The sequence below is a fragment of the Anomalospiza imberbis genome, chromosome 6, assembly GCF_031753505.1.
Source record: "Anomalospiza imberbis isolate Cuckoo-Finch-1a 21T00152 chromosome 6, ASM3175350v1, whole genome shotgun sequence".
NCBI classification, from domain to species: domain Eukaryota; kingdom Metazoa; phylum Chordata; class Aves; order Passeriformes; family Viduidae; genus Anomalospiza; species Anomalospiza imberbis.
The window spans coordinates 2,610,096-2,633,728 of NC_089686.1; the positions used below are offsets into that span (position 1 = coordinate 2,610,096).

At 50.3% G+C, this 23,633-nt stretch overlaps 1 protein-coding gene across 2 annotated transcripts in view; it reads right to left on the bottom strand.

Annotated features, from left to right (window-relative positions):
• The window catches only part of TXNDC16 (thioredoxin domain containing 16), a 36,447-nt gene extending 13,454 nt beyond the window's left edge, over positions 1-22,993 (bottom strand). For both annotated transcript variants that reach the window (XM_068194883.1, XM_068194884.1), the window contains exons 1-13: positions 22,876-22,993; positions 16,790-16,993; positions 15,780-15,862; positions 14,974-15,047; positions 13,827-13,901; positions 12,910-13,031; positions 12,307-12,397; positions 10,224-10,380; positions 8,993-9,159; positions 8,603-8,663; positions 7,000-7,141; positions 6,150-6,296; positions 5,632-5,691 (exon numbers count right to left, since the gene is read on the bottom strand). In XM_068194883.1, coding sequence (XP_068050984.1) covers positions 5,632-5,691; positions 6,150-6,296; positions 7,000-7,141; positions 8,603-8,663; positions 8,993-9,159; positions 10,224-10,380; positions 12,307-12,397; positions 12,910-13,031; positions 13,827-13,901; positions 14,974-15,047; positions 15,780-15,862; positions 16,790-16,958 — 1,348 coding nt within the window. In that variant the 5' untranslated portion in view covers positions 16,959-16,993; positions 22,876-22,993. The remainder of the gene's footprint in view (positions 1-5,631; positions 5,692-6,149; positions 6,297-6,999; positions 7,142-8,602; positions 8,664-8,992; positions 9,160-10,223; positions 10,381-12,306; positions 12,398-12,909; positions 13,032-13,826; positions 13,902-14,973; positions 15,048-15,779; positions 15,863-16,789; positions 16,994-22,875) is intronic.
• Between the last annotated feature and the right edge of the window lie 640 nt (positions 22,994-23,633).

Here is a 23,633-nt window from a genome sequence, read left to right on the forward strand (position 1 = left end):
AACAAATGAAAAGTTGGTTCCTTGAGTGCTCTCCACGAGCCCAAGATTTGTTCAACTCCAGCATTTCCTTCAGCAAAGAGTCATGGAGTCACAGGATGTTTGGGTTGGAAGACACCTTAAAGCTCCATCCCATTCCACCCCCTGCCATGGGCAGGGACACCTTCCACTATCCCAGGTTGTTCCAAGCCCAGTTCAGCCTGGCCTGGAACACTTCCAGGGACCCTGTCAGCCTTTCTTTCATCTTTGGGCTGAGTGAAGCCCAGCACAGGCTGCTGTTAGTCCATGGCTAAGCCTGACCTAAATCCTGACCAGTTTCACTCCTTCCCTTCCCTTGGCTTCCAGCCTCACCTGAGCTGCCTCAGGGGCTTGACCAAGGACAGTGTGCAGTTCTCCATGCCTATGGCAGGAATGCTCTATCTCAGAAATCTTCATTCCTTCCCCAAATCCTTCTTTGAACAGGACTCAAAAGCTGCATGGGAAAGATGGGATAAAACCAAGAGACAAGTACACACATGGAGGCAGACCATGGCCATGAATCCTCCAGAAACCAGGGTTGGGGCAGACGATGAGGGTTTCTCAAGAGAAAGCAGCCAAGCTTTCTTCTCTCCCTGTCCTGGGTCTGATTCTCATCACTATTTCCATTAAAGGCCTGGCTGATGGAACAAAACACATCCAATCTGGTTTTGATCTCAAGCTTAGAGGGGCAGAAAGCAATTTGAAGGGCAAAGTGTAAGGACAGCAGCATTCCATGAGGAGAAGCAGGATGCAAATGTACCACCAGTGGTGCAGGAAAGGGATGGGCATTCAACAGCATCTGCAGCCCATGGGAAGAAAACTCTCTTCTTCTGTCCTGGTGAAACCTGCAGAGCCCAGCAAGTCAGCCTGGGAAACACGTTTTTGGAACGGCTTAAGCAAATGAGAATCTGGAGCAGTTTGGAAGACTTTCCTCCTGAGGAAAAACCCAACCAAGTTTTGCCTGGAAATTGCCAGTGAGAGAGAAACAATAAAATCTAACAACACCACGTCAGGGCTGCTCTGAGGGGCAGTGAGATCACTGGGAAGGGTCAAGCAGCAGCCCATGCCAAGGTGGGGAGGGCTGACCAAATATTAAAGCAAGTTCCTGAGAACTGAGCGCAGCTGAGTGTTGCACAAACTTTGTGCAGAGGAGTTGTGGACCCCCTAACCCCTGGGAGGGTTCCAGGCCAGGTTGGACAGGGCTTGGAGCACCCTGGGATGGTGGAAGGTGTCCTTGCTCATGGTAGGGGTGGAATGAGATGGAGCTTTAAGGTCCCTCCCAACTCAAACCCTTCTGGGATTCCATGAGGATTTTGTGGATGGGGGTGAAGGCAGAGGTGACCTCAGCATGAGTTCCTACTCCTTATCCCTGTATCCTTGGCCTCCCACAGGACCATTTTCTGCAACCTTCATTTGAGGTTCTGCACTGCAGTTCACATGAGGAGTTTGCTGCTGTTCTGCCTTGTGTCAAACTCTTGTGCAGAAAAAGCACGAAGCAGCACAAGTGAAGGGCCTGCAAATCCACTCAGACAGGCAGCAATTGTCAAAACACTCCACGAGAGCAGAAATGGTTTGTGTCATTCCCAGACTCTGCAAGAAGATCTCCAACTGAAAGCCTGACCTCAGATTTACACCTCTGATCCAGTATAGCTGGTTCTCATCATCTCTTACCACATCATCTTGAGTCTTGCCCAACTCTGGAAAATAATTCCATAGAAATTGGGCTTTGATGTCCTGTTAAAATCGAGTTGTGAGGCTGCTTGAAGCTCTTTCAAAGATGAATTTTAATATTTGGATATTAGCTCACGGAGTCATCTACCATGTGCTCTGAAGGAGCCCCATCTGGCCTGAAAAACACCTGGTACAGGATGGTCCCTCTCCCACCCCAACCTGCACCATTTCATTTATGACTGAACAAGCAGAACTTTCAGGAACTGAGTAACTCAGCAAAGGACTGTCCAGCCCTGTGCTCACTGCTGAGTGGGAAGAAAGGAGAAAGAGGAACACAAAATCCTGCCCTGTGGTTTCAGGTGCTACTAAACCCAGCAACAGCAAGAACCTCAGTCCTAGATGTCTTAGAAAACCAGGAAAAGACAAACCATCAATGTCATAGAGAACAAGAACAATCAGGAATCCTTTGAACTTATAATTATTTGAACTTATAATCATTTGAACTTACAATTATTTGGAAGGCAGGACTAGCATGGTGCATGAGCATGTTCAGGGAAAGGAACGGAGCTGGGAAGGGGCTGGAGCCCCAGGAGAGGCTGAGGGAGCTGGGAAGGGGCTCAGCCTGGAGAAAATGAGGCTCAGGAGGGACCTTGTGGCTCTGCACAGCTCCTGACAGGAGGGGACAGCCGGGGGGGTCGGGCTCTGCTCCCAGGGAACAGGGACAGGAGGAGAGGGAACGGCCCCAGGCTGGGCCAGGGGAGGTTTAGGCTGGATATTAGGGAAAATTTCTTCATGGAAAGGGTTGTCCAGCCCTGGCACAGCTGTCCAGGACAGTGGTGGAGTCTCCATCCCTGGAGGGATTTAGAAGTTGTGTGGATGTGGCACTTGGGGACATGGGTCAGTGGTGGCCGTGGCAGTGCTGGGGGAATGGTTGGACTCAATGATCTTGGAAGGCTTTTCCAACCTACAGAATTCCATGATTGTATTAAAAAACCAGTTCACTTGAAGAGCTGGTCCAAAGGCCACAACATGAAACAGAAGTTATGTACAAAGTGCTGCACTTCCAGAGGAAGAATCCAATACAGAATGGAAACATCTACCTGGAAAACATCACACAATGAACCCTGAAACCCTCACTCCAGCATTAGGCTCCATGGATATAAACTGCTAAATCTTGCAGCTGATTTTCCTGCCTTTGAGCTGCAGTTTCACCCCCTGTCTTTGTAAGCCCCTGGTCAAGAAGACCCACGAGCACACAGCAGGGAAGCAGAACCATTTTTCATCACAATATATTGCTCTTCTTAGATACTGATTTCCTCTCTTCTTTGCAAAAAAGGCCAATAACCCACCCAGGGAATACTCAGCACTGTCTCACCTTCACATCCTCTGCTCTTAACCCTGCTGCCTCCAAAAATTCCTGTCTTGCAAAAGCAAACCGGAGGTGCAGCAGTGAGCCCCAGTGGGACTGGAAAATTCTTGCTCCAAGGGTAGAAAACGTGCTCAGTTCAGCAAGGCAGAGATGCTCCTCTTTGTCTCTTGCTAAACTGGATCTCTCAAGAAATGGAAAACACTTGAGGGCTGGAAACTTCACTTGGTGAGGATCTGCTGAGCATCTGGAATGGGATGACGCACAGGGTCACTGCAGTCTCCAGCCTCCTCCGTTCCCGTGTGTTTGATCACACATGGCCTATTCTCAGTTCCATTCTGTACAAAGAATTGGCAAGGGGAGCAGGACCTGGTTCTGCAACTCAAAATGTGCCTCCAGCATGGGTGATTCACTCCTCAGACAGCTGCTTGTGGATTCCCAGCCCTTGGGAAGGAAGCTCCACCCGGGAGCAGGCAGTGCTTCTGGGGAACTGAGAGTGCCCCAAGCCATACCCCATGTTCTATTCTCAGTCCTGCACAGCTTGAGGTCTTCTTTCTCATCCAGCCATCACTGAGAGCCCAGGGAACAGCAGCCTCTGAGGTTTTCCAGCTCCTCTGGTAGCTGGATCTCCCAGTTCCCTGAAACTCCTTCAGCAGCAGGGAAAAAGGATCTCCACATCCACCAATGCTGCTGTTCTGTGTCTGCTGCTCCGAGGTCGTGGCAGAGAAACCAGACAGGAGTCATTCCTTGTGGCCTGGAGGGTCTTTGGAGAGACCTGAGTGATCACAGAGGAAAGGCCCTGACCCCAGGCAGTTCATGATCTCTGCTGAGAATCTGTCTGTGGCTGTTTCCCTGCCCCAAGATTGTTATCAAGTGATTCAGAACACACATGGTAAAATCCTGGCCCTGCAGAACCCACCAAAGGTTGGGAAGAGGCTGGGTTTTACCCACAGACTCTCCTGTGTTGCTCCTTTAGCTGGTCTGGCTGCTGGGGAAGTCCAAAAGAAAACCCAAACCACCACAACAACAACCACCTCTCCTGTCCCTTCCTGTTTATTCCTGGGATTTCAGTCCAGATCAAAGCTGCTGGTGACTTTCCCTTCATGCAGACCATGAATGCAGAGCTGCTTTCCTCCAGCCCTCAGCACTGCCTGCAGCATTCCCTGGACAGCTTCTTGTAAGCAACTCCCACTGCAACTGCTTCCCAGAAAACTGTGGGGTCCTCTGCACACTCCATTCATGTCCCCACTGCTGAATCCTGCAGGACACAGTGCCCAATCCCAGGGGGCTGCCAGCACCAGGAAAAATGAGCCTTGATGGAGAAAAAAAACCAGGAGAAGGCACCAGCCACCTCCAGAGATGCTGGAATAGCTCTTGCCCAGATCCATGTGACTTCCCCACTGTGCCACAGCGGGATGAAGCCACCTCAGTGTCCCCTGCAGCCAAGGGGAGAAAATAGGCACCTCTGGAAGAGATTCAGCTCATGTAAGAACCCAGCTCTCTCCAAAAAGCAGAGTGGGATGGGGTTGAAGGCCAGAATGTGGGGCTTGCACTGCACAGACCCTCCTGAAGGATCCCTCCCTCCTGCCTTTGCTCCCAGGTTCCCTGATGTGCTGTTGATTGTTCACCACCCCTGTGTTATTTATGGAGTTCTGTGGCCACCTGTGAGGGTTCCCACAACTGAGGCAGACTGCAAGCTCTGGAGGCACCATCCCTGTAAATGTGACATTGTCCTGCCCCGTGCCCTGGGCCTGCCCACACCTGGCTGTCCTGTTTTCCTCCAGAGCCAGGGATAATCACAGCTCCTTTCCTTTTTCCAGCGGAGGTGAGGTGCCACCCAGCACACTGATGTGCAGGGCATCTCCTGGGCCTGGGCAGGACAGGGCCCTGAGGGGCACAAGCAGGACCCTGCTTCCATGTTCCAGGTCACAGTTCCTGCTGTTTGCTGCTCTGTGTCACCCCCTGGCCCTTCCCAAATTCTCCCTGATGCAGTCACTGTGCCCAGCAAATGGGATCATAGAGGAATTTGGACTGGAAGGGGCAGGGACACTTTCCACTATCCCAGGTTGCTTCAAGCCCCATCCAACCTTGCCTTGAATGTTTCCAGGATCATAAAATCATGGAATTGTTTTGCTTGGAAAAGCCCTCTAAGATCACAGAGTCCAACTGTTCCCCCAGCACTGCCACCATTGCCCCATGTCCCCAAGTGCCACATCCACGTGGCTTTTAAATCCCTCCTGGGATGAGGACTCCACCACTGCCTTGGGCAGTTGTTCCAGGGCTGGACAACCCTTTCCATGAAGAAATTTTCCCTAATATCCAGCCTAAACTCTCCTGGTGCAACTTGAGGCCATTTCCTCCCGTCCTGTGTTTTTTTCCCTGGGAGCAGAGATTCTGCAAACATCCCTAAATCAGACACAAAGGAGTGTTCCTAAACAACCTGGTGTGGATATGACTTTCTTTAGGAGTCTGAGGAGGAAAAATGAGTGTGCTCCAGGTGAGGGAAGGAGGTACCATCCATGTCTTGGTTCCTCCTGCCAAGAGGAGCAGGTGAAGCCCTGAGCCCTGGGGTTACTTACCCTTCAGGTGAGCGGCCACCTCGGAGTAAGAGCGCAGCACTGCCAGGGACACAGCTTCCCCTGAAACACAGGAGAGGGGAAACACAGCCCTGAGGGACAGCCAGGGGACAGCCAGCCCCACCTTGCTCCCTGACAATGTCACATTATCAATCTCTGCATTCTGAGGTGCTTCAGGCTCTGGAAGATTTGAAATAAATAAGGAAAATTTAACTTTATGCTTCATGTCTCTGCCTATGTCTAGGCCAACCCATGAGTCCATGCTACATTAATTTCCCCTCTTGTCCCACATTTTTTCCTATAAAATGTAGGTTAAAAATCTCTTAATATCAGATTGATATCTGCTATTATCAGCAAATTAGAAGAACTGATTTAATCTGATTGTTATTAGTGCCCACGGGACAGGATGTGGCACAGATTAATAGTCAAAACTTGTCTCCAGGATCTCTCCAGGATCATGGAAAGCACAGAGAACATCCCAAAGTTACAGAAGGGACAGCCAGGCCACATTTCATACTCACAGCTGGCATAAAACAGCACGACTGTCCTGGCAGCCTCTGAGAGGGAAGAGTGGAAGTTCTCCTCTGTCAGGACAAGGATCTGCTCCAGGGGCAGCTCTCTCTTCTTGTCCCTGGAAACTGCTTCCACCACCTGGTCATCCTGAATATCTGCAAAGGATCCACAGGGGTGTCCAGGGCAGGGGGAACTGCAGCTCCCTGGGCCACCCCGGTGCACGAATTTGTAATGCAGAACCTCTCAGCAGAGATGTGGGGTGAGTGAAATCTTGTATGGGGAGAGGAGGCACAGCCACACAGACAAACCCCTCAAAATGCCCCAGTCCCACCTCACACCAGCTCTGCCCTTGACTGGAACAATACTCTAAGCTCCTGCCCTTTTTTTTTTTTTTTTTTTTTAAGAAAACACCCCCAGTTTTGCACAGAGAACAAATGCATTTTCAATTCTGCATTGCAGGAACCAGAGTTTTCTCCCTGGAGGAAGCAAGTCTGGATGTGCTCTTAAAAAACGTGCCTCAAACCCTTCCAAGGGGATGGATGATTTTCAGATGCTTGTAGAGGACACAGTGCTGGGAGCACTTTAAGCCCCCCATGCCTTTGGAGCATCCAAGCACATTCCTGTCCCTCACACAGCAACTGTTCCTCCAACAGCTCTGATTTTTCTCTCTGGTGTTTCCACTAAAAATCAGACCTGTCTGTCATATTCCAGTGACCTCAGAGAATGAAAGAGCCACTTTGTGGCCACCATGAAGTGAATGAGATGGTTTGCAAGTGTTCTCTAATGCTTTGCCATGTCTGATGCTGATTGCACCTTCTGTCTGATGACAATCAGCTTTTCACTTGATTAATTGCACACCTTGATTGTTACTCTCTTTCTCATCTTCATCTTCCTCCTCCTCCTGCTCATCCTCCTGGATTTGTTTGACCTTGTTCTTATCTTCCACCAGGGTTATAACTTCATCAGTGTCTTCCAAGACCAGGTATTGGATTGGCATTCCCTGAGGAAAACAATATATCAGTGGGAGCACAACATCCCCCTCTGCTTATTTTGTCTGCAGACCAAACTCAAGGCTGATGGGGCACCATCTCCCAACTCCTTATTTTTGGGATATGTCACAGATCCCTGAAGCTGCCAAACAAGGGAGTGTCTGGGTAATGTTTCTTTGACCCAATTTCTCCTGTGCATGAGTTTTTCTCACTCCAGGCTGATGTTTCCTTGTAAATGGAAGGAAAAGTGGCTATGTAAGTAAATGTGGCTATGAGGGATCCTGTGGTGAAAGTGAACACCAGCCCCATCTCCCAGCAACTTAACTCAGATCCAGCACTGCAGGAAAAATCCCAGTGGCTGAGCAGGGAAGGAGAGCAGGGAAGTACAGGGGCCACTTGGATGTCCCCTCATTAGAGGGGTCAGGCTGGGTCCAAGGAGCCCATCACAGCCTGGGAAACCAGCACAAAAAATCCTTTATCTCATGGAGCTCAGCCAGGAGAAATGTTCCCAAGTATACAGGGACTGGCCACCCATGGAAAGAAGCAAAAAAGCAACATGAATTTCTCAGAAATGAGACCTTGTCAGCTTAAAACCAGCTCAGACAAAGGCACTAGAGAGAAAACGGAAAGTTCATCAGGAGCAGAGAGAAATGACAAAGTGCTGGCACCTCCCACGGGCTCCCAGAGCCACCCAACGTGCACATCTCTCAGCAGGCCATGGGAAACCCTCAGGGGATGCTCAAGTCTGATCCTGCACCTGAAATCACCAGTGGGACAGTTCAGGTAATCTGGGGCATCGTGTGATCCCTGGCATCTGCCAGCACCCGATTCCAGCCAGCCTCACAAGCTGGGTCAGGTCCCTCCAGAGCTTAACTCATCTTGATGAACCTCATTTAACTCACACCCTGCCCTTCTCCCAGCTCACTGCCAGAGGCACTGGGTTACATAAGCCCAGCAGAGACCTTTGGTTGTTTGCTCTTTGTTTCACACTCAGTCCTTCTCCCATCTTTTGACACCTTCCCTAAGGCATTCAGAAGTCCAAATCTTTTGGGGAATTTGCACTTGGATGGAGTTCACAACCTTGTGTTGCCTTAAAGGGTAGTGGAGATGTCACTCAATGTTTTGAACCCAAAATAAACTCACTGTTTTCTCTTTCCCAGCAGGTACAGTGGTTCTGCAGCACCCCAGTCATGGAATGGGACATTAAAGATCACCCAGTTCCACCCCCTGCCATGGGCAGGGACACCTTCCACTATCCCAGGACCTGAGCATCCCAGGTTGCTCCAAGCCCCGTCCAACATGGCCTGGAACACTTCCAGGGATGGGAAATCCACAGATTCTCTGGATAACCTGGGAAAGACACTTCCCCCTGATCTTCAGGGAACGCTGTCAAATCAATCCCAGAGATGAGCAACATCCCACCACCCTCTCCAGAGCTAAGAGTTGCCCAATAAAGAAATCCAGCATCCAACCTCATCTGGTGTCTTGAGGGCGACGTTTGACCGGTGCAGAACGTTCAGCTCTACGAGGTCCCTTCCAAAACACAAAGTGAACATTAGATGGTGTGACATGGAAGGTCACCCCTCCTCTTTCTGCCCTAATTCCACCAGTGCTAAGTTTCCTCTCCAAAATCTCTCTTAGTCTGAGTATTTTTCCACCCCTAAGCCAGCAACACTTCCAAATTAATACAGTTCTGGTCAAATCCTTAAATATGAAACACCCTGTCACAGGATATAGCCTGGCTTTACTGCCTTTCATCCAAGTGTGATTGAGTCCACCGACTGTTATCCTGGTGTTGGGGTCACCCAGCTCAGAAACCCCAGAAAAAGCAAGGAGAACCCCAAAACACCTGAGAGAAATACCTGGACAAAAGGGCAACTCCTGCTTTCCCCAAGAGCTGCCAGGCCACAAACTCTGCTGTCCTCCTGTCAGCCTCGTAGGTCTCTTTTTGGCTCAGGATGAACACCAGGGGCAGCCCGAGCTGCAAGTGAACAGTGGAGATCTTCTCTGGGTCCTCAGCAACCTCTGTCTGGAGAACAGCCAGGGTTATGCTGCAGCACAGCTCCACAAGTTGAAGGTACCTCAGCTCTTCCCCAGCCACAGAAATCCTCAGGAAAAAGCTTCCAACCCCAATTCTAAAACATCCATGGAAGCAGAACCCACACAACTGGAATTAAACTGTTCCAACATGTCACAACCTTCCCTGTTAAAAACCTGGGCTTTATTTTGTGGGGGGTGTTTTTGTGGTTTAGCAATTTCAGATGTCAAATTTCCACTCATTTTTATTTACCTGGCATCCACTCCCTGGGGCAGTTTGAAAATCCCAGCCACAACATGCAAGAGCTGGAATCCTTCCCTTCCTGCCTTGGACATGCTGCGTCACGACAGCACGGAGGTGCTTGATGAAGTGCCTTCCCTCCATGGGCCTAATCCAGGAAAATGGCTGAAGGAGCATTCCCAGCTCATCTACTCATCCTTTTGGATGGCCAGGGATGACCACGGGGAACAGGAGGCTGCTGAAGTTCTCTGCCCCGTGGAAGGAGGAAATAGGAGGGAACCTCCCGTTCCTTGTGATCACCACGGTGTGAAGGACTGATATCAAATTCCAGAGGGTGCTGAAACTCCTGCAGGGAGCAGCTGAGGACTTTGGGGTTGTCTAGTTTGGAGAAAAGGAGGCTGAGGGATGACCCCATTGCTCTCCACGGCTTCCTGAGGGGATGTGGAGAAGGAAACACTGATATCTCCAGAGTATCCAGGGATAGAACATGTGGAAATGGTTCAAAGCTGCACCAGGGGAGGTTTAGACAGAACATCAGGAAGGTTTCTTTACCAAGAGCACTGGAACAAGCTTCATATTGAGTTGGGCAGTGCTGAAGAATCATTTGGAAAATGCCCTCAATAATTTATTTACATTTTGGCCAGCCCTGAATTGGTGAGGCAGTTGCACCAGGTGATTCCTGCTCCTTGCCTGGACCCAACCTGGAAGGGGCAGATTCCCACCCCCAGCCTTTCTCTCTTCTCTCACCTTCATCCTCACATCCCCACCCTGCCCTCCCACCCAGGGCCCCGGCAGCTCCTCCTTCCCAGTCCTACCACCAACGGAGCCCCCATGAGCTTGAGGTGCCTGTGGATGCTGAGCAGGGTCAGGGGCTGTGCCAGGGCTGTCCTCCTGCAGGGCTGGGCTGGCTCTGTGGCCCGCTGGCAGTGGCAGAACAAGAGCCAGGCAGAAGAGACATCGGGGTCATCGTGGCTGTGAGAGAGGAAACAAAACCCACCCTGAGCAGGGGTTCAAAGTGCCCTGACAGAAGGAGCAGGTTTGCTGATGTGCTTCACAGGTTATCCTCAAGCCCAGGGTTTGGCAGGGTTGTGGAACAGGCTGGGAGAGCTGAGAATGTTCTCCTGGAGAGCAGAAGGCTCCAGGGAGACCTCAGAGCCTCTTCCAGGACCTAAAGGGGCTCCAGGAGAGCTGGAGAGGGACTGAGGAGAAGGCATGGAGGGACAGGACACAGGGAATGGCTTCCACTGCCAGAGGGCAAGGATGGATGGGAGATTGGGAAGGAATTGTGCCCTGTGAGGGTTGAAGGCTGCTCAGAGCAGCTGTGGTTGCCCCTGAATCCCTGGAAGTGTTCCAGGCTAGGTTGGACAGAGCTTGGAGCAACCTGGGAGAGTGGAAGGTGTCCCTGGTTAGCTGTGGCCACTGGTGACCCACTGCTGTTGGCCTGTAGGTAACTTCGGGAAGTCACTTCCCTTTTCCAATGGACCCATTCCCTACCCCGAAAACAGGGATCCCCTTTTTTGGATAAGGATTTAAGAGCTCTCCATGGAAGAGCAAAGTGCAGTATTAAGACCTCAAATCCTGCTGCCCCGGTTGGCTGGAAGCTGCTCCTGTTGGAGGAGCTCCCAGCATTTCAGGAGCTCGGGAGGGGGCGGCGCTGCTCTAAGGAGAATGAAGGCGATTCCTGTGCCATGACAACCCTGCCATCTAGCGGGAGCCACAGCACGATTCCCCGAAATCCTGCCAGGATGGAATGAATGGCACCTCGGGAAGGGCCACCCTGGTGCCTGTGACAAAATCCCAGGTAACTCACGATGGAGTTATTAATGTTGGAAAAGCCCTCCAAGATCACCGAGTCCAACCATTCCCCCAGCACTGCCAAGGCCACCACTGACCCATGTCCCCAAGTGCCACATCCACATGGATTTTAAATCCCTCCAGGGATAGGGACTCCACCACTGCCTTGGACAGCCTGTTCTGACATGACAACCCTTTCTAGGAAGAAATTTTCCCTAATATCCCATCCAAACCTCTCCTAGCACAACTGTCCCTGTTCCCTGGGAGCAGAGCCCGACCCCCCCGGCTGTCCCCTCCTGTCAGGAGCTGTGCAGAGCCACAAGGTCCCCCCTGAGCCTCCTTTTCTCCAGGCTGAGCCCCTTCCCAGCTCCCTCAGCCTCTCCTGGGGCTCCAGCCCCTTCCCCAGCTCCGTTCCCTTCTCTGGACACGCTCCAGCCCCTCAAAGTCTTTCTTGCCATGAGGAGCCCAGAACTGACCCCAGGATCTGAGGTGTGGCCTCAGCAGTGCCAGCACAGGGGACAATCTCTTCCCTGGCTCTGTAGCCACAGGATGGTACAAGCCAGGTGCCACTGGCCTCTTGGCCAGCTGGGCACACTGTGGGCTGAGGAAGCAATAGCCCATGTGATGTTCCCACCTCCTCCCCCACATTCCTGACTGCAGGAGGTCACAGCAGCAGTCACATGGAAGGATCTGCTGCTCTAAAGCAGCTCCTCCTGCGTGGGAAGGGGGTGGCCACTGAGGCCCTGGGATGGGAATTCCCAAATCCATGAGCAGTGCTACAGTTCTTGCTCTTGGCTATCCCAGCACAAGGTGGGAGTGCTTTGGGATTTTAACATCAACTCTCCTGGAAACCCATGGCTGAGGTTTGATCCATCAGCCATGGAAAGGAGATCTTCTCCTGTGAAATTCCACCCAATACAGCCACAAATAGCAAGGCTACTCCAAGGAACACAACCAGCAGCTTTTGGAAAACAGATCTGGCTGTCCACCCTTGGCACAACATCCTAATGCCATCCCAGAGTTGCTTTGGAATCTGAGACACCAGGAGTGAGGCAAACAATGCATGGAAGCAGCACTCCATGGTGGGGGTGTGTCTGGACATACCTGGTGGCCTTCAGCAGTGCTGCCTCAGTTGTCAGGACAAACTGGTGGATGGTCCCATAGACAAAAGCTGCCTCCATCACAGCCCTGTGCTCTGGAAAGGGAAAGACAAGGTGAACTTAGCTTTGTTCCCCCCACATCTCCCGTTTCATCCTTGCCAGGTGTAAATATCAATTCCCAGGCTTTCAGAAACTCTTGGTACAACGTCACAGAGTCTGCCTGAAAACACACTGTGAAGGGAAGTGAGCAACTGGAGCTGGATCCCATTCCTGATCCCCAGCAAACAGGTGCTGTGTGAGAATCCATTCCACTGCAGAGCCAGAGATCTGCCCTGGGATTTATTATTTTTAAGACAGCAATCACTGGCTTGCTGTCCCTTTCCAAGTCCATCTCTCAAGGTTTGTGCTCCCAGCAAAACTTTTCTGGTGCAACTGATTCCTTTGGAAACAAAGCAAGACATATGGAAGTGGCGATCTTGTGGCGGGGTGGCCCTTTCAGGTTTTCATTTGCAAGACTTTGGGTCAGAAACTCAGCTCCTGGATATTCTACCAAAAAAAAAAAAAGGCTGAGGGAAGAGAGGAAAGATGGAAAGCTGAGCATCCATACCTGCTGTCCCAGTAGCTGGTACATAGGCAAAGACCATGTTGGACTTCCCTTTCAATATATTTTCAATGTTCTCAAAGTCTGCCAGTGTTTCAACATATTTAACTTCATTAAAGAGCAGGGCACTGAAGAGGCAGAAAAAAACCTCATTAGCAACTGGTTGAAGAGTAAATTTGCAGCCACACAACCTTGATGGGAAAAACAGGGTAAAATTCCAGCTTCTTGCTGGCAGATTAGGGATTCACAGCCAACAGGAGGTGGCCAGGTGTACGCTGGTGAGCTGTCTCAAAGGAAAAAGTTTAACAGGGTGAAACCACTATGAAGAGAGAAGCTTGACTGAGAGCAGCCTCTGGAATACCTTGATGCTTCAGGTTTTATATTTTTCCCATTCTGTGCTGCTTTAGTGTGTGGGTCTGGGCTTCATATTATGGGATGCTGAGCTCTCTGCACAGAGCAGGGAGACAAAACAATTCCTTCTCCAGCTGGGCACCAAGGACAAATGATCCAAACCTCAGGCCCAGGAGCACAAACAACGTGGGCTGGAGAGAGAAAAACAAGCAGGATGGGACTGCATGGGCTAAAGCTGGAATGGGACAATGAACTGCAGTGTGCCAATGGAGCAGAGCTGATCACAGTGAGAGCCCCCGGGAGCGCTCGTGCATTTTGGGACCATTTGGGTTCATCTTGGGTGCAGGCCTGGCTGGGCTCTGGTGCTGCCCAAGGTGGATCCATGGAGGAGATCCTTTGAATGAATCCCTGCTTTATTCTGTAACTCCATCCAGCCTCTGCTCTAGGGCAGCCTGCACAAGGCATCAGTTTCTGGTGACCCAGATGGGACACAAGGCATCAGCCTGGGGTTGGCATTTAGTGGGAATAGAAAGGAAAAGGATTTCAGAGAGTGGGATGTGGTCTGGACTTACAACAAAACGTTGGCGACGATGGAGTTCACGTCAAACAGGGCATCGGTGGGGAACTCTCGGATCAGTCGGTTTCCTCTGGGGAGGGAAAAGAGTGTCACCAAAGGAACTGAGAGAGATTCACTGCATGGATCCAGGGGAAAAGGGAGCCAAGGCAGGCACAGAAGGATAGGGAGGATGATGGAGAAATGGCACAACACACTTGAGATGGCTTTGATTGGAGTTGGGAACTGCTCATGCCCAGTTGAGCAGGTTCCTGCTGCACTTGGGGACATGGTGGCCTTGGCGGTGCTGGGGGAAGGGTTGGACTCAACGATCTTAAAGGTCTTTGGAATGGTTGCACTTGATGATGCTAAAGGTCTTTGGGATAGCTGGACTTGATGATGTCAATGGTCTTTGGAATAGTTGGACTCAATGATCTTAAAGGTCTTTGGAATGGTTGGACTCAATGATGTCAAAGGTCTTTGGAATAGTTGGACTCAATGATCTTAAAGGTCTTTGGAATGGTTGGACTCAATGATGTCAAAGGTCTTTGGAATGGTTGGACTCGATGTTAACGGTCTTTGGAATGGTTGCACCTGATGATGCTAAAGGTCTTTGGAATGGTTGGACTTGATGACCTTAAAAGTCTTTTCCAACCTTAATTATTCCATGATTATCAGTACAACAGTCAATGAGAACTGAGCTGATACATGGAAAAGCTTCCATGTGACAACCCTTGGAGAGACCAGGAGCTGAACCTTCCCAACCAGGGCAGAAGACTTAACACCACCAATAAGCAGAGCACCAAAAAGTGTTTCTTTCTTGGACTAGACCCAAAATCTTGTGGCCTGAGTATAGCTCTGGGGGTGGGAGGCCAGAGGAACAGCAAAACACTGATGGAGGGTTTCTCCTGTGGTTGCATTCCACAGCTCATCCCTCTGCTGCTCCAAGGAACTTGGGGCAGGATGGGAGAATTCACACTGAGGACAAAGCATCTCCTCTGCCTGTGCTGGAATTTTGGGGGTCCCTTTGGCTAAACTATGCAGGTCGCTGCTCTCCTCATGGCTCCTCTCATTCCTTCACAGACACCTCTGATTGCTGACAGTGTTTCCTTCAAACATTTGCACTGGCAAGTGATCCCAGTGCAGTGCCCAGAAATGCTCCTCACCTGAACAGGAAGGCTTTCCTTAATGCGTTTTCCTTTCCACAATATCTTGAGACATCCTCTTTGGGACAATTCACCTAGGCAGCAAATACATGTAATTACAGGTTCAGCCCCACAATGACCACACACACCCCCTACAGCTTTCTTCCATTCAAGAATGTAAATCCAGCCTTTCCAAACCTTCTGGAAGGGAAAATCCACCAAAATGGAGACGGAGATGGAGAGTGGAGTTTGTACTTCAGTTTTCCAGCTCAGCCTGCTGATTTGGGTGAGATAGCATGAAAAGACCCCATGATCTACCCAGCATATTCAAAGTGACAGATCAGTGCTTCCTTACTGAACTTGGTCTGTAGCTGGAGGAAACTAAATAAATCCAAATATAAATATATAAGCGCTTCCTAGAGTCTAATTACACTTGCCTGAATTTGTAATTCCCTCACGTGAATCTAAATAAAATTTCAGCTAAAAACTCCTTTGTATGAAATATTTATTGCACTGAGCTGAAAAGAAGTTAACCAACCTCATCCATCATAGAACATGGACACTGGAACAGGCTGCCCAGGGAATTTGGGGATTTTCCATCCCTGGAAATGTTCCGGGCCAGGCTGGACAGGGCTTAGAGCAACCCAGGATAGCAGAAGGTGTCCTTGTCCATGGAAGGTGAGGTGGAAAGAGATGTACTTTAAGGTCCCTGAAAGCCAAAGCTGTTCTGTGAGTCCACGATCCTATGAAAAATCTGTGTTCATCCCTTCCCTGCTCATCTCCTCCTTACTCCATCCCACCCAGCAGCTTCCTTGAGCCCCATTTACCTTCACCACAGAAACACCATAGTCCTGGAGGGCCTCTGCTGAGCTCTCTATCTGCTCCCAGAAGGGCTGGGCACCAGGAGAAACTGAAACACACACACAAAAAAAAAAAATCTTCTCCAAGTCCTCAGGATGAAGAGCATCCTTCTGCCACACACTGAGAAGTGGGAGATGTTCCTCAGCCCATGCCAATGTCAATGGGAAATCACACCCAGGAGATCATGAAGAACAAAAGCAAGGTCAAGGATGTTCTCCTAAATCCATGACAGCCTTTAGTTCTCCCTCGGGAAAGGGATTCCCCTTTTTCTAGCAGGTATTATGGAAGAGGGGAAAATCCCTTAGGAAATTGGCTTTCTCCTCCACAGTACCTCCAGAAAATAATCCAGAAAATGAATGAAGATGTTCGAAGGACTGTACCTGAGGACACAGCCAGGAAAGAACCCATCCCAAGAGGTCTCTGGCCTGTCAGGAGCAGTTGGAACAGTGCAAACATAGTGCTTGACCAGCTCTTCAAAACCTCAACAACTGCCCCTTCACTGAGGAGGGCCACAGGTTGATTAGAGGGATGGAGCTGTTTTGCTAGAGGAAAGGCTGAGAGCTGGAAAACAGAAGGCTCTGGGGTGAATTAACTGCAGCCTTCCAGCACCTGAAGGAGCCAACAAGAAAGATGAAGAGAGACTCTTTACAAGGGATGGAGGGACAGGACACAGGGAATGGCTTCCCACTGCCAGAGGGCAGGGATGGATGGGAGACTGGGAAGGAATTCCTGGCTGAGACGGAATTCCCAGAGAAGCTGTGGCTGCCCCTGGATCCCTGGAAATGTCCAAGGCCAGACTGGACTGGGCTTGGAGCAGCCTGGGATAGTGGAAGGTGTCCCTGCCCATGGCAGGGGGTGGCACTGGATGGGATTTAAGATCCTTCCAACTCCAACCATTCCATGATTCTGTGACTGTTCCACTCTCGCCCAGCCTTGCTGAGCCCCAGGCTGATGGAAACTCACATTAAACACGTACCACTGGGGGTGAAAAAAGCCAAGGATGTTTTTCCAGCTTCCAAGCCGCTGAAATAGTGCTGGGGGCTCGGCTCCTGCTGCAGGCTGGCACTTCCACATTTTGGGATGGAGGAGGCACAGAAGAGAAGGAAAACCAAGGAAGAAACCCATCCATCCTTTTGGGCTGACATGGCTATTCCCAGCTACAGGCACAGGGGAGTCACAACTGGGGGGAAAATTAAAAAAAAAAAAAACAACAAAAACACAACATAAACACACACAAACACATATATGAGTGTTTCTCTGCTTTAGTCTCTGTTACATGAGTGTAATTTCCAACTGTGGAAATTATTATTAATATGACACAAACATCTTGAGGATATTATGAATTAGTCACTCAATCCACAGGTGACTCAGACAACTGCAAAGAGGACAGCAGAGGCCACTCTCTTCCCTCTGAGTGGCACCTTCAAGTGCACAGACCCTTAGTGCTGTCAGCTTAGGGCTGATTTTCCTCCCTCCTTTTTATTTGAGTCAAAAAAAAAAATTCCATGCACAGGCATCAAAGCAGTGACAGCATCATCCACAAACCCCCGCCCAAACTGTCTCAATTCCTGCTACAAAGCTTCGAGGATGCCAGTAGAATTTATGTGGCCCTGAAAGGTGTTTGCAAAGGGCTGGGACGTGTTGTGGTTGCCAAAAACCAAATGGCCATTTGAGATTCAAATAGGAGAGCTCCTGTTTCAATGCAAAACAGAAATGTGCATCTTCTGACACTTGTTTCTGGTCAGAGTGAGGAAGAATTTTGCAGGTATATTTATAAAGATTTTCTAGCTGAAGTCCTCAGCATGAGGATGTTCTGCTGGTGCTTCAGGAACACATGTTCTGAATTATTTTTTTTATAGAATAACTGATTTCTCTCTTATATTTATAAGGATTTATGTAACTTAAATGGATGCTATTTTTGTATATACTGCTGGGTTTTTTCTTTACTCTGTGATCAGACGTTCTATACAATTTAACCTTTAAAGGATTAATTAAAAAATCAGATTACCCTTGACCTAAAATATGTGTAGCAGTAAGCCAGACAAGAATTCTGTAAAATCTTTTCTGACTTTGCCACTTCTTAGCAGCTACCTTGACTTTCCCAGAGAATACATTTATTAAGTGTGAATTTTCCTGAACAGATTGATTTTGGTGGGAAGTGTCCCTGCCCCTGGGATGGAACAAGATGATCTTTAAGGTCCCTCCCAACCAAATCTGGGATTTTGGGATTCTGCTCACTCCAGGCCATGGCAGATGATGTGAGGAGGTTAAAGGATGAGAAGCCACCTTCTTCCCACTCCATTCCTTCCCAGCCTGCTCCTCAGGGATTGCTCTCTGCTGCTGGAGTGTGGCTGCTCCCTGCTCAACAAAGGGACAAAGCTGGGACTGAATCCATGCAGAATTTACATCACCAGCTGCAGCTGCTTCCCTCAACAAACGCCCTGTGTCCATGGGCTGTCACTCCTCCAACAAACGCCCTGTGTCCATGGGCTGTCACTCCTCCAACACCCTGGCAGAGGCTGTCAGCTCACCATGGCTGCCCTGGGATCAACCCAAGCTCAAACACTCCAAAAACAAGCAGGGAAAGATTCTCTGCCATGCTCCAGGAGTGAGGAGTTACTGACAGGCACACTCAGCCTTCACAGGCTCCTTCTCCAGGAGCTGAGGGGTTTGGATCAGGCCTGAAGGCACAACAGAGCTGGAAATACATTAATTTGTTTCTTTTCATCTCAAAATCTCCAGTTGTCTCCTTTCCAGCTTTGGGCAGTGTCAGGCATTTCTGGTCCCATGCCCTCCCATCTGTTCCCCTGGCTTACAGAGGGGACAGGGATCAGGCTGGGGGATTGATGTTTATTAAATGACAAACTTGGCTATGGCAGGATGGAAAAATAAACACAATCCTGGCACGTGGGAATGAGCCTGGGTCAAATGGGAGAGCTTACTGTCAAGGAAGGAAGAGGAGCAGCCTCCAAGGACTCAAAAGATGTCACAGGATTATATCTGGAGGAGAGGGTCAGCAGTTAAAACATAACTCCAGCCCCCAAGGAGAGCCCCCTTCCAGTGCCTAAGGGGACTCCAGGAGAGCTGGAGAGGGACTTGGGACAAGGGATGGAGGGACAGGACACAGGGAATGGCTTCCCACTGACAAAGGGCAGGGAAAGATGGGATATAGGGAATTGGGAATTCTTTCCTGGGAGGGTGGGGAGGCCCTGGCACAGGATGCCCAGAGCAGCTGTGGCTGCCCCTGGATCCCTGGAAGTGTCCAGGGCCAGGCTAGACAGGGCTTGGAGCCACCTGGGATAGTGGAAGGTGTCCCTGCCCATGGCAGGGGGTTTGAATGAGATGGGATTTAAGGTCCCTTCCAACCCAAACCATTCGGGGCTCCAGAGAAAAATGTGTGCTCACCCCTTCCCTGCTCAAGTCCTCTCACCTCCTCATCACTCCATCCTGCCCGGCAGCTTCCCTCTGCTCCCCATTAACCCAGACCTGAATATTCAGCTTTTAGGCCATTTCCTCTGTCACCTCTTTCCCATCAATGGGAAATTAACCCCCTAGGGCTGGAAACAGCCAGAACCCTGTAGCACTGACACTTGCAGGATTGCCAGAGATGTGTGAAAACACCAGGGATGCGTGAACCAGCTCTGTGTCACTGCTGGGAAACCTTAAGCCCATGGACAAGGGACAGCCTAGCACAGCACTGGTGGAATGCCAGGCCTGGCTCATGTTTCCGCTGTCATAATTCCAAGGCAGAGCCAGGCAAGGTGGTTAAGGTCACTGTAGGTGACCTGAAGTGAAACCAAATCCGTCAGAGATATCCGGCCCAAACTCGTGTAGGGGCATAAATTGCTTGTGCCACATCAGTTTTGTTTGGGAATCCTGCAGTGGAATCCATGGGCTGGGATCACCTCTGATCCCAGCTGCTTTCCATGACACTTTTCCTCACACAGATGTCAGCTGCCAAGATTTATCACTGAGGAAGCTGGGCTTCCTCAAGGGAGGGTGCAAGAAATAAATTTATAAAAATATTTTAAAGTTTGATAGAAGGTTTATATAATATATATTTAGATGCAAATCTTAAAATAAGAAATACTAACTTAAAATACCATAAAATAGACCTAACATTATTAAGACTAAATAAAACTAGAAACAAGTTTCAAAAGATAACCTTCCAAATAAGACTAAATACTTTAGAAAAATAAAACTATAAAAAATGCATTGTAGTAAGACCCACAAGGGGTAATTTTAAATAAATGACTTTAAAACATTTACAAATATAGTGTAACAAAAACTAATAAGCCAGAAAATACTTATAAATACAAAATAGTTAGCTTCTAATTATACTAATGTAAATTATAACATCTGTATTATCTTACCCTTCACATAGAACTAAAAATAAAATGAAAGTTTTTAAAACACCTCTCAATTACCCCATCTCTAAGTCAGAAAAAAAACATAATCCCACAGGAGGGTGCTGTGGGGTGGGATTTAAGAGTCCCAAGACAAGGATGAACTGCTGTCCTACTGGAATTATGGACTGCACAGCCAGCTGGTACGACCTCCCCCATCCACAGGCTTCCCTGGACTCAGCAGAAACAGCACCAGCCTGGACTTTAATGCCAGTGATGTAAAATCTACCCTTCCTCTTGTCTAAATATCAACACAGGATCCCAGAATGGTTTGGGTTGGAAGGGACCTTAAAAGCCAAAGTTCCAACCTTCCCATGGGCAGGGACACCTTCCACTGTCCCAGGTTGCTCCAAGCCCCGTCCAGCGTGTCCTTGGACACTTCCAGGGATCCAGGGGCAGCCACGGCTTCTCTGGGCACCCTGTGCCAGTGTCTCTCCAGAAATACACTGCCCTGTTGCTCCTTGTTAATTTTATCCCATTCCATCCTCTCCCAGCTGCAGAGGCCTCAGCTGGTTAAGTTTTAACTCCCTAGGTAGCTGTTCCTAAACCAGGAGCACTTAGGATGCTCCTGAATGGAGTCACTTCAAGCTCTCCTGTGCTGACTGACCCAAATCAGGGCTCTCTTTGCAGCAGGACATTCATCCCACACCCTGCTGGCACAGGTTTCTGGCAGGATTCTCACCGGCCTTCTGGCAGCACTTATCCAGTGAGCTGTTCTCCCAGATTTCCTGGCAGGCAGGGCACAAACCAGACCCCAAATCCATGTGCAGCTGACTCAATCCCTTAGCTCCAGCAGGATGGACAGGCTGAAGTTCTCTCTCCAGCTCACCTGCATGTCCCAGCACAAATATCCCTCCTGCTGCTGCTCCAAAATGCAAGGCAGAGAGGAACACTGACAGCTCTTCCTGCTTTTTTGTCCATGCAAACAAGCTTCCTTTAGGTGATCCAGAAAAATGACACAATCCTTAAGGCTGGAAAAGCCCTCTAAGATCATTGAGTCCAACCACTCTCCAAGGGGGAATGGCTTCCTACTGCCAGAGGGCAGGGTTGGATGGAATACTGGAAAGGAATTCCTGGCTGGGAGGGTGGAGAAGCCCTGGCACAGGGTGTCCAGAGAAGCTCTGGCTGCACCTGGATCCCTGGAAGTGCCCAAGGCCAGGCTGGATGGGGCTTGGAGCACCCTGGGATGGTGAAAGGTGTCCCTGCCATGGTAGGGGTGGAACTGGATGAGTTTTAAGGTCCCTTCCAACCCAACCCATGATTCCTTGCCTGGAATTATATTGACTTTTCATATTTTTCACTACACACATCCCTTCCTTGCTCCAGACTTTTCCTACACAGCTGACAAGTTCATCATCACAACCCCATGATAATTATCACAGGTTCATTATCATTACCCAATTAGCTGGGACAGAGCTCAACCCAACTCTTTTCAAATTTTCCAAAGGCAAGTTCTTGGACACAACTGATTTGAGTAGAGTGGTAGAGCTGCAATTCCCCAGCATTCGGGGCTGGAATAACAGTGAGATGCTTCTCCAGAGCTTTGGGATGAGCCTGCAATTATGGGACTCAAATAACCACTGACCCTTTGCACTCATTGCATCTCCCTCCTGCCCACAGGGGCGGCTGTGGGAGCATCTTGAATCACAGGGATCCTTTTCTGGGAGCATCCAAGTGCATCCCAGCCTGTTGCCCAGTGCGCTTTGCCTGGATTTTTTTGCCTGGATTTTTGATACTCCCATGCTGCCATTTATCCTGCCATTTCCATTCCCATTTCCAGGTCCAACTTCCCAGCAGCCAGGTCTCACTTGCTATCCAAGGCTGCAGGAGGGACACGCTGCGGCCTTTCCCTCTGCCCATGCCAGGAGAGGAGAGCTTTGATTCCCGTGCACAGCAGACAGCCTGCAACATGGAATCATACAGGCTGGAGAAAACCTCTAAGACCAACGAGTCCAACCACTCCCCCAGCACTGCCAAGCCCACCACGACCCCATGTCCCCAAGTGCCACACGCACACGGTTTGTGAACACTTCCAAGCACGATGAATCCACCACTTCCCTGGCAGCACCAGTGCATGCTGGAATCACCATCTGCTGGAATCACCAGTACTGCTGAATTCCACCACTTCCCTGGTGGAACCAGCATCACCCACTGCTGCTGCCCCGTTCAGTCTGTCCTTGGGAACCTATTGTAAAAGGCAGGTGAACCTAGTGGGAAGAAATGACGATGTCCAACTCTAGTTCAGAAGGCTGAATGAATTCTTTATTATAGCTATGCTCTAATACATTAATACACTATATAAAGGAAGATATTAAAACTACATACCTACTTGTCTAACTCACAACTCGTAACCCTGTTCGAGAGTCCAGACACAAGTAAATCTAACTGACCATCAAACTCAAACAATTCTCACTAAAATCCAATCAAGCAATCACCCCAAATAAATAATTCTCCAAACACATTCCACATAAGAAAAACAAGAAACAAAACCAAAAATTGTTTTCTCTTTCTTTCTCTCTGTACACCTCTATAAAAAATCCTAAGAGAAACGGAAATATACTTACCACAGGAACCAGCCCCCGATGTCCCTGGGAAGCAGCTGCCGCTGGATGCACCGAGCCGAGCAAGCTCCGGACGGCTCGGGGCTGTCACCGACCTGGCGTCCCGGGCGTTCAGGCCGATGTCCTCATCCCTCCTCCGCGGTGCCGGGACAGCATCCCGCCCCGAGGCGTCCCTCGGCCCCGGCTGCGGGGCTGGAAAAGCCGGGATGCCCAGGGAAGCGACCCCTGAGCCGAGCGAGGCCTCTCGGTAACGGGGGCTGCACCGGAGCCCAGACCCGTTCGCAGCGCGGCTCCCTCAGCTGTCCCTGCACCCACCGGGACGGCCGCCTGCATGGAACAGACGGTCCGTGAGCGACACCCGGACACCCCCAGCCTGCAACCGGGATGCTCCCGGTCCGTGAGCGACACCCGGACACCCCCAGCCTGCAACCGGGATGCTCCCGGTCCGTGAGCGACACCCGGACGCCCCCAGCCTGCAACCGGGATGCTCCCGGTCCGTGAGCGACACCCGGACACCCCCAGCCTGCAACCGGGATGCTCCCGGTCCGTGAGCGACACCCGGACACCCCCAGCCTGCAACCGGGATGCTCCCGGTCCGTGAGCGACACCCGGACACCCCCAGCCTGCAACCGGGATGCTCCCGGTCCGTGAGCGACACCCGGACATCCCCAGCCTGCAACCGGGATGCTCCCGGTCCGTGAGCGACACCCGGACACCCCCAGCCTGCAACCGGGATGCTCCCGGTCCGTGAGCGACACCCGGACACCCCCAGCCTGCAACCGGGATGCTCCCGGTCCGTGAGCGACACCCGGACATCCCCAGCCTGCAACCGGGATGCTCCCGGTCCGTGAGC